Source organism: Xyrauchen texanus, chromosome 7 (assembly GCF_025860055.1).
Source record: "Xyrauchen texanus isolate HMW12.3.18 chromosome 7, RBS_HiC_50CHRs, whole genome shotgun sequence".
In the NCBI taxonomy this organism is placed as follows: domain Eukaryota; kingdom Metazoa; phylum Chordata; class Actinopteri; order Cypriniformes; family Catostomidae; genus Xyrauchen; species Xyrauchen texanus.
Window position 1 is genome coordinate 47923666 of NC_068282.1, and position 16822 is coordinate 47940487.

General features: G+C 36.1%; 1 protein-coding gene across 1 annotated transcript in view; it reads right to left on the minus strand.

The window, feature by feature from the left end:
• Positions 1-708: 708 nt before the first annotated feature.
• Positions 709-16822, minus strand: part of szt2 (SZT2 subunit of KICSTOR complex) — a 120721-nt gene continuing 104607 nt past the window's right edge. Inside the window, exons 68-74 of the mRNA XM_052130392.1 lie at positions 16415-16628; positions 16059-16242; positions 15850-15972; positions 11437-11944; positions 5468-5581; positions 3626-3694; positions 709-2610 (exon numbers count right to left, since the gene is read on the minus strand). Of these exons, the coding sequence (XP_051986352.1) occupies positions 2467-2610; positions 3626-3694; positions 5468-5581; positions 11437-11944; positions 15850-15972; positions 16059-16242; positions 16415-16628 (1356 nt within the window). The 3' untranslated portion in view covers positions 709-2466. The remainder of the gene's footprint in view (positions 2611-3625; positions 3695-5467; positions 5582-11436; positions 11945-15849; positions 15973-16058; positions 16243-16414; positions 16629-16822) is intronic.

Consider the following 16822-nt stretch of genomic DNA (forward strand, 5'->3'; position numbering starts at 1 on the left):
GATTATAAGAATAGAAACAATATATTTTAAGTTTATTGCAAAATATTCAGATATACACAAATATAAATGTATTTGGAGAGTGTAGGCAACCCGAATCTAATGCATCATGTGAGAATGCAGTTACTGCAGAGCTCTTTTGGTGTAATGTTTTTTTATGCGATTCTCTGATTGGTGGATTTTGCACCTTCAAGGATCGTGTGTAGACACGATTTTGAAAAAATTACATTCAAATAAACTGATGGCCTCAACAGAAGCAAATACCACCAATTAACAGCCTCAGATCTCACGGTAGGTCTGTCTTTATCCTCATGCAACCCTGCGTCCACATGCGTGGATGTTGTATTTTGGCTTCACTACACTCAACGCACAATTTTATTGAATTTAAACCAACTGAATATGGTTCACTATACTCTAAACTTTCATTTAAGGGTTAAACTTCTGGTGCACCAAGTCACGTGACAACAACATGACGTTGATTTCATTGTCTCAGGAGGTTAAAGGTGTGCAAGCCATCATTAAAATAAAAAATTCCCCAATGGAGAAAACAATGTGATTTTAACTTCTGGAACCAGACTGTTATCTTAATTTTCTCAAGTTTACAATTGAATTACAGATTCCATCAGCAATCAAAATATCAGTTGTGCATAGTTTTTGGCATCTATAAAAAAAATAAAAATACTCAAAGCATTGGACACTTCAACACTTGAAACATTTTAACTTAAGATTTATTAAGCTGTTTTCTTACAAATCTGACTCGGTATATACATAATGTACATATTACAACAGTTTCAGACAGTTGAATTGCTAATATATTTTCTGCCAAACATTCACACATCAATGGATGTCCATTATGAAGAGTCCAGTGTGCATAAAGGAAACAGTACTTTAAAATGAATAGTTTCATTCAATTCTTCAGGGTTTTTTTAACATGGCGGCTAAAAACACCACGACACATTCGGTTACCGTCATGTGACGTGTTGGCGAAAAGTTCTCCGTGATCTTTGCACAGTGAGTGCCGCATCAGTCCCGTTATTAAAGTTATGTTGATGCAGTAGTTGTGTTTTTGTACAATGCACCCAAAAAAAAAAAAAAAAAAGTTGTATCAGTATCGTTTGTCTTGTTTTCCAGTTAAATGATTTATTTAAAGAAAAATTTTTGTACAATTTTAAGACCTATTTTCCAAGAATATCTTAAGATAAGTTTAAATGATGATAATAAAAATAATAAATCAAGTAATTTTTTCATATCAATTGGAAAATTGTTTATTCTTCTTTTAAGCTTAAACAGCCTAAAGTCTGCTTAAAACAAGAAACATATACTTGCCAATGTGGAGCAAAAAATTATTCCAGACATATTCTGTAACACTTTACAAAACGTTTCTATTAGTTAACATGAACTAACAATGAATAATATTTTTACAGCATAATATTAATTTCAACATAGTTATAAAAAAAAAAATTTAAATCACAAGTTGTAACTGTTGTTAACATTAGTTACTGTACAATGAAAATTTGTATTTTTATTAACAAGCATTAAAAAAGATGAATAAATGCTGTAAACATATATTGTTCATCATTAGTTCATGATATCTAATGCATTACCACCAAGTGCTACCACCACATACTCTTTAAAAGAAAGTTTGTTTTTTTCTTGAGTAAATGTATCTAGTTTTTAATATTTAGTCAAAAATACAAGAGAAAACAATTGTTAGTGTATGCTGATGTGTATTTTTGTGTGTTTAGTAAAAGCTGTAATTGTTCTGCCGTCCTGACTTCAGAATGTACTCAAAAGTGAATTTGTCCATGAAAAATTAGTCGACTGTAAAGATCTTCTTGCAAGGTCAAAACAATACACTTGCTACCATAATTAGGAAAATAAAGGCACTTAACGTATGAAGAAATGGCAGTAAGGACAATTACATAGAACATCCTGCAAACAGCAACAAAACTGATGTGGTTCTCCAACTTCACCGGACATAATCGGATCAAAACTTTAAACTGGACAAAAATCGAGATCTAACACAAACACACACAGTCTACAGAATCACCTCCCAATTTTCTCATCAGCAACAGAGAGATGGAAAAAAAAAAGCTCAAATGAACACAAATACAGAAGGAGAGCATGGCTTTGGCAAACCAGCTGAATTTCACGCACCAATTCAAGCCCACCAGCTAATCGTTCACTGAAATCAACAGGGTAGCCCGTTTAGCTGTTCTGCGGTGCAAAATGTGGGCATTATAATCGCCTAAACGGAATGACCCTGGCTGATGCAACACGCATTACACACACGAGACGTGTCACTGGGAGGCAGCTCAGAGCTGAATCTTGGAAGAAATCAGCACAAACCGGGCTCAATGATTTCAACTCGGGACTCTCTTAACTTTTCATTCACACAGAGTTATAGTCCACAGGTACATTTCAACTAAAATAAAGCATATCAGCATGCTCAAAGAGACTGGTACAGGTTTACAGCAGGCCAGTCCAGAGGTTGTAGCAAGCTGTGTTGATGATGGACTCCAGATGGTGGTACATGGAGACCAGCTGTGGTGGTGGACTGCTGCTCGACTGAGTCTGTGCTGGTAAAGCCTCCCTGAAAACAACCTTCAGACTCTGGAAGAGGAAAAGGGGTGAAACTGTGAGCTTTGAGGTGGCATCATGTTTAACACCGATTCACTGAATTATTGCATGTCAAAGCAAAAAAAAAAAAAAAAAAACCCTGTCAAAAACATGTGTAAGTGTATAGAATAGAACATCACAAATTCATATTATGCAAATATATTATGTTGGACAATTCCACAGAAATGTCAACAACATCAATTAAAAACAAAAAGTTACCATAGGAACAAAATGCTCTTATAAAGTCCATAACAGTGTAATGGATAATGGAAAATGCTGTCCAGACCGCTAGAGGGTGCCGCTTTCTTACACAATGCTGACTGAAGTGCTAACTGAAGAGCTGATTGCAGTCTATTTTTAAATGCAGTCTTTCAAGCTTTTGTAATCACGCAAGACCTTATCATGATTTCAATCTTAACTAAACCATAAATAAAATACCAATGTCTCAGATGTCAATGTTGGCTGTTTTCAAAGCATTTGGATGGTTTTACCTCTTCATGTATAGGTACGTGCCGCTTTCACAAGTGTCACATAACGACGCTTTTTCCTCATTAAAGTGAGAACGAAAAAGAATAAAAATGTAATATTACAAGTTCTTAGGAGTTCCAACGACTTTAACATTCTGTGGCTAATCATTCAATTGTGCATTTGAATTCAAAGAGATTTTACAAAGTGTGATAATTACTTATTAATGAACCATCATTTTTAATATAGGCGTTTTCATGCTTAAACCGATTTGCCAATGGTTTTAATTTGGTCATTAATTGGCCGATACATGAGTGCATCCCTATTTATGGTCATTCAAATTATTTTAGGGAAAACAAGCTTAATGCCATGAAAATTATGCTACAAACGTAATGGTCTGAAAATGCACTTCAATTTCTTCACGAAATGTTTTTTATTTTCTATTGAATTATATTTTTCAGGGTGAAATGAGCCCTGGATATGTTTTTGTGAGATTCACCCCCCAAAAACATCACAAGTGTGAAACGGTTTTACAGGAACTCACAGTTTTTCCAGCCTGGGTGTCCAGGAACACAAGCACAAAGCAGTCTGTGAACTTCTGGTTCAGGACAGCCTGGAAAAGAGAGAGAGTTAATACTCAATGTTCAAACAAACCATTTAAACATCTGAATTCTTAACCCCAATTTCTTTTTATTGTTAAACTCCAATTTTCAAGACCCATTTAACATGATTTGTTTGTGGTGTAGCATTAGAAAATACTTCTTTATCCTCTGCGTCACAAAGTCTCAATGTTGCCTAAAATTACACCACTTTTCTTTCCTCCATTCCTTTTCTAAAATAAATGAGGAGTTCAGCAGTATTAGTTGTGCTTATTCCAGGATAATTATCATTAAAAACAGCTTTGCCATCTCCGTAGGGCCAGAACACAACCATTTACTTCCTGAATGTGTCAAAATGTGGCCCATGTCCTTAGAATGTCTTGCAGTCTTTCAAGTTAAGTTTCAAGGTATGTGTTGAACTCATTTATGTGCATTGTCTGTATTTACTCCTTGGACAGCACACTGAAACAAACTAATTGCCTTTTCTAAAAAAATACTGATAAAAACAAGACATCCAGGCATGATATTAAACATTTAAATTAGCATCAAAGTAGACTCACATTTTTCACCACCTGCTGATTATTTGGGACCACCTGTCCTGACTCAATCAGACTTTTTTTTAAATAACCATGACCGATTATAGGCGAATTAAGCGTCCGAGAGGGATTAAGGCCGACTGCGGAAGGTGGTGTGACGAGAGAAAGCTCATTTACGGTCCGCTGACCATCATGTGTGTGTTTAAGTAAAGGGATTTAGATGGGCAAGGAGGACCCGTCCCGCCCAGGCATGGACTCTACAAGACACCTGAAGGTGTCCTGTGGTATCTGGCACCAAGATATTAGCAGCAGATCCTTAAAGTTGCGAGGTGGAGCCACTGTGGATCAGACTTGCTGGTCTAGCACATTCCACAGATGTTCAACCGGATTGAGATCTGGGGAATTTGGAGGCCAGGGCAAAACCTTGAACTCTTCCTCAAACCATTCCCGAACAATGTGTGCAGTGTGGCAGGGCGCATTATCCTGCTGAATGAGGCCACTGCCATCAGGGAATACCATTGCCATGGAGGGGTGTACCTGGTCTGCAACGATGTTTAGGAAGGTGGCACGTGTCCTTGGAACACTGTCAGTAGGTACTCACCACTGCTGACCGGGAGCAGAGATGCTCTGACCCAGTCATCTGGCCATAACAATTTGGCCCTTGTCAAATTCGCTCACGTCTTTACACATGCCCATATCTCCTGCATTCAACACATTGACTGCGAGAACTGATTGTTCCCTTACCATCTAATCTACCCAGAATTTGACATGTGGGCTTGTTAGGAGATGATCAACGTTATTCGCTTCACCTGTGAGTGGTCATAATGTTTTGGCACATCAGTGTATATAGGTCATAATCAGCCCTACTCATACATTTCATTGGCATATGTTTAATATACTAAATGTTTTGACAAATCGGATCAACGACCTGGGTCAACTTCATAAAAGTAAGTTTTTCAGAAAATTCAGTATCTTATTTTTACCAGCAAAACATCTCTCATTTGTTTTCAGATTATCAAAAGGAATTGCCACTTGTGCAGCCCACCAATAACGTTAGAGTGGGCAAAAGCTGGAACCCCCTTAAGAGACCAACAGTACGGTGACTAGCGACCTCTAGCGATAAAATCGCATAATGTTCATGGTTAATGGTGGCATTAGAGAGTTTGAGGGGCAAATTAGCGCCATGAACATTCAGAGGAAGAATAGTAATAGGTGCCTATAAAACTTTGGCGTGTGGTGCGAGTCTCTTACCAGGTACTGAATACCACCGTCGTCCTTAAAATGCCTGCAGTTCTGTGGGAATCGTGATAATAGAACTTTAATGAGACTCTGGTACCAGGCGGGACTCATGTTCAGGAAACAGTCCTACAAACACACAACAAATTCAAATTACTTCAGTCAGAGAGAGCAGACACAAGTGTTCACAGTGAACACAGAGAAGATCTGGAAAAAGTGTTTTAGGTTAGGTATCAATACAGATTTCTCAGATTTAATTTGATTACGATTCACAAGCTCTCGATTCGATTTTACGAATGATCAATAATTCAGGATTTTGTCATAAACGTGCAGCCCCATGGCCTGGTGTAAAGGGGGGCTGAGGGGCATGGCCCCCCCTAGATTTTCCTTGTGTGGATGGCGAGATGATCAAGGAGGCCCCCCATCCTGGTTGGACGAAGAGAAAAGAACTTGACCAACCTACAGAGTTTAAAAAAGCATTTGAGGTTCTGAAACAAGTGAGTTAGATGGCAACACATGCTGCTGCACCAACACAATATTTCCCTCTCAAATAACAAGCCTGGGTGCCTAAACTATTATCATTTTTCAAATTGGATTTTTGTTGGGATAGCTGTTGGATGGCACTTCAGCGTGGAAACAAAACCGCAGGAAGGCTGTTTTCGAATTCCACTTGTGATCCAGAGTAAATTTTCTGATATCACAAATGGGACTACATCTCTGTTTCCTTTGTGCGACTGTATCCCTTTGACAGCAGTATACATCATCCAAATGCTCAGATTTGCATTAGCAGTCACGGCCGGCTTCTGCAACATTGACTAAGCGGTTCTGTTAGTGTGAAGGGAATGCAGAAGAAGGAAGAGACCTCCACGAGGGAATCGGTGTTCTCTGTGGCTACAACTCACGTACAAGAACGTGTTTGGCAGCTGTGCATCCATATCACAGCGCGTGTGGGGTTGGGGAGGAGGAAACTTTAGGACTAATCAGTCTTAAAGCTGAAGAATGTAACTTTTTCAGTGTTAAAATACTTTCATCTATGCCAGCTTAATATGCAGAGACAACTATAAGTAAGCTAGTCATAGGTTATTGTCTTGAAAACTGTAAAAACTGTGTCTCTGTGGCGCTATAAAAATTCATCTGTTTTTTGTTTAGCAACCCATCTCAAGAGTACCTGGTCTACAACGATGTTTAGGAAGGTGGCATGTGTCCTCGGACCACTGTCAGTAGGTACTCACCACTGCTGACCGGGAGCAGAGATGCTCTGACCCAGTCATCTGGCCATAACAATTTGGCCCTTGTCAAATTCGCTCAAGTCTTTACACATGCCCATATCTCCTGCATTCAACACATTGACTGCGAGAACTGATTGTTCCCTTACCATCTAATCTACCCAGAATTTGACATGTGGGCTTGTTAGGAGATGATCAATGTTATTAGCTTCACCTGTGAGTGGTCATAATGTTTTGGCACATCAGTGTATATAGGTCATAATCAGCCCTACTCATACATCACACATATTGTCAAGAGGGACAATAACGCGGACTCGACCAATGGCGTGAGTTGGGGCGGGACTCTCAGTTTGTTTGATCAACAGCAGAAGGGGGGCGTATTCAGATATCAGTTTTGAAAACAATGTTTATTTTTGTAATTCCGTTTGGCGTGGTTGAAATGGCGCCACAACTGTGGGACAGTTGTAATTTTAGTAAAATTGATAGAAAGCACTTTCACACTATACATATTGAAGTGGTTTGTTAAATTCACTCTTTGCGTAGATTATAGCTGTAAACATGTAATAATTAGTATTTTTATAATGGATTTACAATGGATTAATATTGAAAGTCTGGGCCTGGGACAAGGCTGAATCAGTTTAAAAAGTAGTAAAAAACATTTTTAAAAAAGTACCAAAAATAAATTGCTAAAGGCCTAAAAAAAAAAAAAAAAAAAGAAAAAAAAACACATTCAATTGAGCTGTGACCTTAATAGAACAAAACGTTTAAATCGGTTTTTAATAAAATTCAGTTTAAATAAAAATAAAACCCTTGTGGCATGAAAGAGCCCACAGTTGAATCGCCTTCAGTTGTAGTGATTAATATTTAATAATTGTAATATAAAAATAAAGCTTATTGGTTCTTGCAAGTACACTGTGTGTACTTGCAATATCAATGTGGTTTGATGTTACTGGCGAACAGAAGTTATATGATTTGATTTGAGAGTGAATAATGACTTTAATTTCTGTCTGTTCATCATACAAAGTACTTGTTTGCCTTCAGAAGACTGGAAATATGACGCACGAGCCAGCCTGCTTTTACAGTGATCTTTGGGTGCTTTTTTTAAACTTTAAACATGCTGTAATCGATTTTATAGCACTCTAAAGCTTTCACGTGACTGAGCCGTTGAATTAGCAACGCCCCCTCATTCTTTGGATCTTTGGAGAAGTCATCTGTAGGTCAGCACTTCACTGTAATTCATCATCAAAACAAGCACATAGCCTTTTGGCGACTTTATTGTTGCATGTTTAAAATAGGAGCTGTTTTATAATTCCTGAGGTGATTTTAGTATGATCACTCCTCCTGGATAGCGGCAGAACATATGTAGGATGGCGTCAGCAACTTTTTGACAGATAAACAACAATTCCATGGCTTCTCTCTGCTGTTTATGTGTGTGTGCACGCAAGAGAGAGAGCCAGCCATGAGACTATGAGAACAGGCACTTTTCAATGCAGAAATAATGCAAAAGCAACTAACGACGGATAAAAATAACCATGATGCAATTTTACATCGCATATCATTTGTGTGTCTGACAGTGTATTTGCCGTGTAACCTCTGACTGGAACGTGCATTCTGTACCATATGGTGATGTTTTGCATAAGCGTAACATAAACAACACTTAAAAATGTGTTATGGTTGACAACATTTTACAGGTATATCATTTTAATCAGGTTTATCAATGGATGCGGTAAATCCCGGTACAGCGCACATTCTGATTACTACGGGGACAGTTTGCTTACATGAGACTTTTATAGACACAGTTTTGGTCCATTTTGAAATGTTGCCTTGTGAAACCGAAGGGGGTAGGACATTTTTTTTTGCATACTTTTCCATAAAAAAAAAAAACAATATGAGGGTGAGTAAACGATATGAGGGTGATTAAATGATGACAGAATTTTCATTTTTAGGCTTTGTAACATTCGAGCATGTGATATACTTTGTGCATATGTTTCCTGCAGTTGTGATCCCAACATAAATATTAAATATTATAAATATTTGTGAAGAGAAAGCTACAAGTAAGCCAAATCCAGTTACACTGCAGCAAACACTGTGCCACATTTAGCTGCTGATGTCTAATCAAATCATGAAAGAGCATGCCGTAGGATTCAAAAGTGTGAATTTGTGAGCAAATGTTAGTCCACAAGGGATAATTTACAGCGTAAATAAAGAACGCAGTGTAATATTAAAGGGCTGATTTCCTGCACTAATTAGCTGATATTTATTGCAGTGTGATGAGGAGTAGGGAGGGTGTTTACCCCACAGAGTCGAGCATTAGCATGTTTATTATCAGCCACCTATCAAACACACAACTGCAGTTTCCCAAATGGGAAAACCACCCAATTTGGCACTTCCCAATTCCTAAAGATTGACTTCCCTTTAGTGCATAAGGTAAGAAAGAGTTCTGGTACTTTCAACAAATGTGTTAGTCAACAATAATTATTATTTTTTTTTGAGCATCAAATGCACAAATCACATGTTTTTTTTGTATTGAAAAGAATTATACATATTTGATAAAGTATCGTCTAGCATTAAATTATCATAGCACAAAACAATGATCTAGTTTTAAACACATAATTTATGCAATTCGTCAAGCTCAACCATTCAACCAGTTATAAACATTTTTAAAAGAAAAACTTTGGAGAAAAATAAATGAATCAATGGTTGAAAAACAAAATTTGCTCTGAAACTAGCTCGGTCCTAAGTGATGAGCCAAAATTTAAGCATAATTTTTAATATATAAATAGTGTTTAATATTTTGGTGTAGTTTTTTATTTGATCAATTTAACTGAATTTGCATAAAGTAAATGTAAAATAAAACATTTATGCAAAATATATATATTTTTAATTTGATAAATGTTATTATATTTATATAAAACAAAATGTAAAATATATATATTTTTAATTTGATGTTTTATTTTACATTTGTTTTATATATAGTAAAATGTATAATTTTACATATATACATATATATATATATATATATATATATATATATATATATATATATATATATATATATATATATATATATATATATATATATTATAGTAATATATATTTTTACTTTGATAAATTATATTATTTTTATATAAAACAAATGTAAAATAAAACATTTATGTAAAATATATATATTTATAATTTGATAGATGTTTTATTTTACATTTGTTTTATATAAATATAATAACATTTATCAAATTATAAATATATATATTTTAATTTGATGTTTTATTTTACATTTGTTTTATATATAGTAAAATGTATAATTTTACATATATACATATATACATATATATATATATATATATATATAGTAATATATATTTTTACTTTGATAAATTATATTATTTTTATATAAAACAAATGTAAAATAAAACATTTATGTAAAATATATATATTTATAATTTGATAGATGTTTTATTTTACATTTATTTTATATAAATATAATAAAATGTATAATATATATTTTTACTTTGATAAATTATATTATATTTATATAAAACAAATGTAAAATAAAACATGTAAAATATATATTTGTTAATTTGATCGGTGTTTTATTTTACATTTGTTTTATATAAATATAATAAAATGTAGAATATATATTTTTACTTTGATAAATTATATTATGTTTATATAAAACAAAATGTAAAATAAAACATTTATGTAAAAATATATATTTTTTAATTTTATAAAATGTAATTAAATGTATATAAAATAAATGTAAAATTAAACAAGTTTGTATAATATTTTTGCTGACGATCAAAATTGTCGTAAACTTAAACACTCCCTTATCCTTTTATTTCTCAATTCATCAAGCTCAACCATTCAACCCAGATCCTGAAAGAAAAATCAAACAAATATTTATTTTTTCTTTCTGGGAAATCCTGTTATGACTCCAAGACTTTACTACATTACAGCTTCTTCTTCTATTAAATCATCATTTCCTGTAAAGCTGCTTTGAAATTAGGCTAGTACCAAACTAGCTAGCCCGTACTGAGCGATATATTCATTTAAGCAAAATTTGCAACCCTGTCCCATTTTAGCATAGTTTTTTATTTATAAATTATTTATTCTTTTACTAATACGCACATTATTTCAGAGTTTCTCAGTCACTTAACACGTGCAATCCAGATTAATTTATTCACAAAAGGCAGTCTACTATTGTTAGGGGCCGTTCTGAACCTAAAACGTTCTTGTGCTGAAAAAAGCTAGACACAGTGCAATGAATATAACAAAACATGTACTTTTAAAAATATATGTTCTTTTAACCTGACACAGTGTCTAAAAAATTGACACTCCTGCACGAGGCACTGAAATGACAACGAAACGTCAATAACGTCCATCTAGTGCATGTTTAAACAGAAAAACAAATGATAAAACAAAAATGTGCTTGATGTGAACGGCTCTTAGTCTGCTGCATCTTCCACAATCTAGAACTCAGAGCTGGTCTGCAAGATATGGAATTGGCCTGTGCAAATGTGTCCTGCACCATATTTTCGTGTGTTTTGCATTGTTGCCTAATTTGCATAATGTGTTTAGTTAACCAGGTGCTAAAACAATGCAGACGGAGTTTGTAAGAGCAATTAATTTTAGTGACATTTCATCTTTTTGTACTCTATTTGTGGAAAGCGGCACAAGAGAAGCAACAGGGAAAGAAATAGATAAAAGAATATGCAAGGATTGGACTTAAAGGATGGAAGTGGATTGTGTGTGTTTTTATACCAGCTGTGGGTCGATTTCAGCCACCGATCTGCTCTGCACAGCATCTAATAGCTCTTCTAGTTCACTGAAGGCCAGCTTGCTGAGTTTAAGTTTGTCCAGTGCCAAATGCTCTCCATGAAACAGCCTCCTCCAGAGGTTATCCCTGCGACAGTGACCCATGGCTTGCTCCACACTGCTCTGGATCTGCCGGCGTGCCGACATCACTTCCGAATTGAGCAGGGGGAAGACGGGAGACATGTAGAACAGCCCTTGAGAGTCATCAGTTTCTCTGATAACCTCTATGGGGTCAGATTCAGGGCTTGTTGCAGGGTACACGGGGGCCGTAGTGTCCTCCCACAGGTCTTGTTCTGATTCTTGTGCCCCGACGCTGCCAGAATCCATTCGCTCCAGAGGGATACGGTCACTGGGGCCACGACAGATCTGAGGAAGCTTCTTAAAACGACGCATATCTGCGGTCAATCGTGGGAACAGCTCCCGTTGACTGGTCATGATCACGTAGAAACGCAACCTGAGTGCAAATGTAAATATGCAAAAGAATTTCTCAGTTTGCATTATTCTTAAGGAAATAAAGAAATGTTTGCAATCATCAAAATGTACATTACTCTGCCTCTGCAACAACATTTTGCTGACAGAACAATGCATGCATGAGCAAGGAAAAATGTATAAAATATTACAATATTAAATATTATCTAATAATATTTATCATTTAATAATATTTAATATTAACTTAAAAATATTACAATTATTCATTATAATATTTCAACTTTAAAGTATTTTAATTAATTTGAATGAATTAATTATTAAAATATTAACCATTTATTATTAGCCCAATTGTTATGATCCGATCAAATCTCAATGGATAATATCTGCAAATTTTCCTCCATTTTCTTTGCTGATTTTTTAATAGTAAAAGGTCAGTGTACGTTGCATCCATTCGTTTTTGGTTTCGAAATCTAAAAAACTAACTATACATTATGCTTTGAACATAGTTTTTTTTATTACACATCCCATTTCATTTAACATTCAAGTTGGTTTGCATTTCAGGTCTGCTCACACATGCAAATCAAATATTCAAGCGGTTTAATTATTTTATTACCATGAACAGAAAACATGAGAAATTTAGCTGATTTCAATTTTTTAACCCTCCAATGGTTTTCTTTCATTTTTGAACAATTTAACTTAATTTCATAAAAATGGTTTCCTTTATCTGAGCAGTCAGTACAAGACTCCATTTGCCATCTGAACATGTTCAAATACAAAAAAAATTAAATTGATTCGATACGTGAAAAAAAAAAAAAAAAGCGACACCTTCGGTATTCACCGTCAGAATTGACAGAGCACTGAAAATGAATGGGAAAGACCAAAAAACTGTATTTTCTTTCCCCCTGTCAAATACGATCAATAATTCAGCCACAATGCAGAAAAAAAAAGACAGAAATGAAAGGGTGAGACTCAAACACTTACATATACAAAAAAGAACTGGTGAGACTATAACACAGAGCCTTTTTTTACATTTGTCAAAATAACCAATAAATCAGACAAATGAAGGGGTGAGACGATAACACACTCACGATGCAGAACACGCACACACACACACACACACACACACCTTTGAAATTGCAAAATGTCAAATCTGATTATTTTATACTCTAATTGAAATTTTAGAATTTTGCAGTTCTTTTCTTTTTCTTAATGTTAATTTTCTTGACATTATTATGCATTTACTTTGAGTTATAATTTTTTGAGAGTATAATTTTTATGTTTGAAATAAATTATTGGTAGAAAAAAAATGTATTCTACGTCTTCTCTTTGTAACGCCATGGTCAGGTTTGATTGCAGCATAATGACATAAACTGCAAAAAATGACACTTCATATCAATTTTAAAATGCTAAACTTTGACAAATAATAGTTTGATAATGTCGAAATATACACAAATCAGCCACAACATTAAAACCACCTGCTTAATATTGTGTAGGTCCCTCTCATGCTGCCAAAACAGCATCCTGACATGATATTCTTCTCAGCACAATTGTACAGAGTGGTTATCTGAGTTACTGACTTTGTCAGTTCAAACCAGTCTGACCATTCCCTGTTGACCTCTCTCATCAACAAGGTGTTTCCATCCACAGAACTGCCGGTCACTGGATGTTTTTTGTTTTTGGCACCATTCGGAGTAAATTCTAGAGACTGTTGTGTGAGAAAATCCCAGAAAACTCAAACCAGCCCGTCTGGCACCAACTATCATGTCACATTCTAAATCACTGACACCTTTTCCCCATTCTGATGGTTGATGTGAACATTAACTGAAGCTCCTGATTTTATGCACTGCTGCCACATGATTGGCTGATTAGATAATCACATGAATGTTTGTTAGTGCCAGACGGGCTGGTTTGAGTATTTCACAACAGTCTCTAGAATTTACTCTGAATGGTGCCAAAAACAAAAAACATCCAGTGAGTGGCAGTTCTGCGGCTGGAAACACCTTGTTGATGAGAGAGGACAACGGAGAATGGTCAGACTGGTTTGAACTGATAAAGTCTATGGTAACTCAGATAACCGCTCTGTACAATTGTGGTGAGAAGAATATCATGTCAGGATTCTGTTCTGAGATGCGGGTTGGCACGGTTTTGGCGGCACGAGGGGGACCTACACAATATTAGGCAGGTGGTTTTAATGTTGTGGCTGATATATCTTGTGATAAAATATAAAATTAGGTTACAACAAGCCATCAGACAGCACAGTAGGTGTCTACAGCCATCTACTGGCATGACATGGGTTTCAAGTCACGTTTTTTATATTTTGTTTACAGATGGCAGCAATCAGCCTCCAATTTATGACACATTCTCATATTTTAACTTATAGAAGTGTATATATATTTATTTATAAAAAAGGGTTACAAACCTGACCCTTCTAGTACAAAATGACCATGAACACCAAAGGGAGGTGCCCTTTTTCAATACCACAGGAGGGTTAAAGGGGTCATATAATGCCATTTTTGTACAAGTTAATATGAATCTTTAGGGTCTAAATGAAAACTTTGTAATATACTTTTATTAAAAATTCTCATTAGTATTTTAAGAAAACACTAATTTTACCTGCTCAAAAACAGCTCTGTTTTCAGCACGCCATTTCAGAGCATATTACTTTAAATGATAATGAGCTTTGGTCACCCCGCCCCTCCGTTCTGGAGTTATTCTCCGTATAACTGTTTTTTTGACATTACTTCTTAATCAGTAACATACAAGTAAACCAGGCGTAACTTAGTGTTACCATGTTAACTGTAACACCTGCGTACACAGTTTTTAATAACACAATAACCATAACGCGTTGTTCATTATAAACGTGTGATTATGAATTATATTGAGAACGTCGTAACGTTATGGAAAACATGCCGTAATGTACCCTGAGTGTAAACATTAGCCACATTCATTGTGAAGCGTGCAAGCGATTTGCAAAGATTAATATAAAGGTTAATAAAACGTTACACTTACTTCTTCTGGAGGTGCAGAGGGAATATAAATAGTTGGTACCGAATCTTTTTTCAGCAGCAGCTTCTTAGCAAAACCAGCTTTATACTGACCCTCGTTTATAAAGCAGTCTGGTGAAAAATGATTCGCGCAAACATGAACGCATTGACGTTGCTCGTGGTGAATATTCCCATCGTAAACAAAACTCAGCCACTGAGTCTTCAGCGGTTCAGATTTAGGAACATCAAAATGACTGCTGTGTTCGTTATTACACCGAAGAACAGAACACCACAATCGCTTAGGCGCCATTCTGCTCCAGTGTATCAACAATGATGACGGACTATGATTGACAGCTCGCTCACGAGCGAGGGCGGGTCTGTGTTGAAACACTGCTGTCAATCAACAATCCTGGGAGGGGCGTCCGACCGTGTGACGTCACACGGTCGAATGGCTCGATTTGAGGCAGGGGAAAATATATAAGGAGATTAAAACAAAAACACTGGATGGATTTTTATCATAATAGGATGGTTGTGTACAGGCACAGCCAACACACATTTCAGTACAATCAACTTGAAAAAGTGCATGTACCATTATATGACCCCTTTAAACAAAATCAATAATCAAAAAACTATTTATTTTTCAAATTTTTGCCAATTTATTTTTCTCGGAACAAAAAAAACGAATGAACGCAACATTCACAGACCCTAAAACGCGTTAAATGAAGCTAAGACTACTACACTATTATTGGTTGCTAAAGACACAAATTAGCCCAAAAATGTAATAAACAAACACAATTGAGGGAGGCAATGTAGAACTTTGTGAATAACAAATGTTCCAATTCTGCAGAAATCTGCAAAGCTTTCAAAGCATTATTTTGAAGATAATCTGCTCCATAAAGTGCACTACATTCTAAGGTAACTCTTGTTTATTTCATGCCATACACACCTGAGCAGGTGTCGCTCTCCTTCAGACTGCTCCTCAAACGGAGCGGCATTATGACACACCAGCAGCGACACATCAAAGTCATCATGGTGACGTAGTCCATCCAGGTCTTTATACGAGCCAGAGCTTGAGAAAGTACAATGTTATTAAATCTGGAGCAAATTATTATAGATTATTATGGCAACTGTTAAAACTAGGAGATTATAAAGTACCTGTTCCACAGAGCTACCAGTGCATACTCGTGCAAATCCACGCTTGGCACCCCTTTTTTGTTGTCGGTTGTAACTGCAGCTTTAGACATGCGCAGAGGTTTCATTCCATACGTTCCAGCGTGATCAGTGATGTAATTATACAGCTGGTGTGCTGTAATCATCCCCGTTGATATTGAGAAACTCCCTATAAAAACATACACATTACACACAACTCAATCAGCAATAAACCTTACGTCTTTTGCTCATGTAAGCAGCACGCAAGCGGCATTGCGATGTAACTGCAACCACAGGCTTGTGTTGTGCTTTCATAAACCGTTCCCACCCATTAGCGTGTACAGGCGCTTAACCGAGCTCACCCTGGAAGACGTGGTTCCGGCCAAACTTGGGTATATCCGGGTGATGAGCGATGAAGTCCTCCAGGAAGCTGGTGAGCTGGTAGCCCTGCCGCAGGGTCATGTGACAGCCCAGCAGGTATTGATGCACTACACGCAGGTGGAAATCATAGCTGAACGAGTGAACATGCATCAGATCACGAACCTTATCGCACTCCTCAGTGAACAGCATGGACAGCTGCGGGAGAAACGCACAGCCACATTGTTACTCAAAGAGCAGAACACAACATTTACTTGAACTCCAATGAACCTGCAGAAACCATCTCCATCAGAGGAAGCCCCAGAGAAAGATCAAAACCTCTAAATTTTGATTTGTGACACCATATCAAAAGCAATCCAAAATTCCCCCTACAGATGGTCAAATCAACCCTA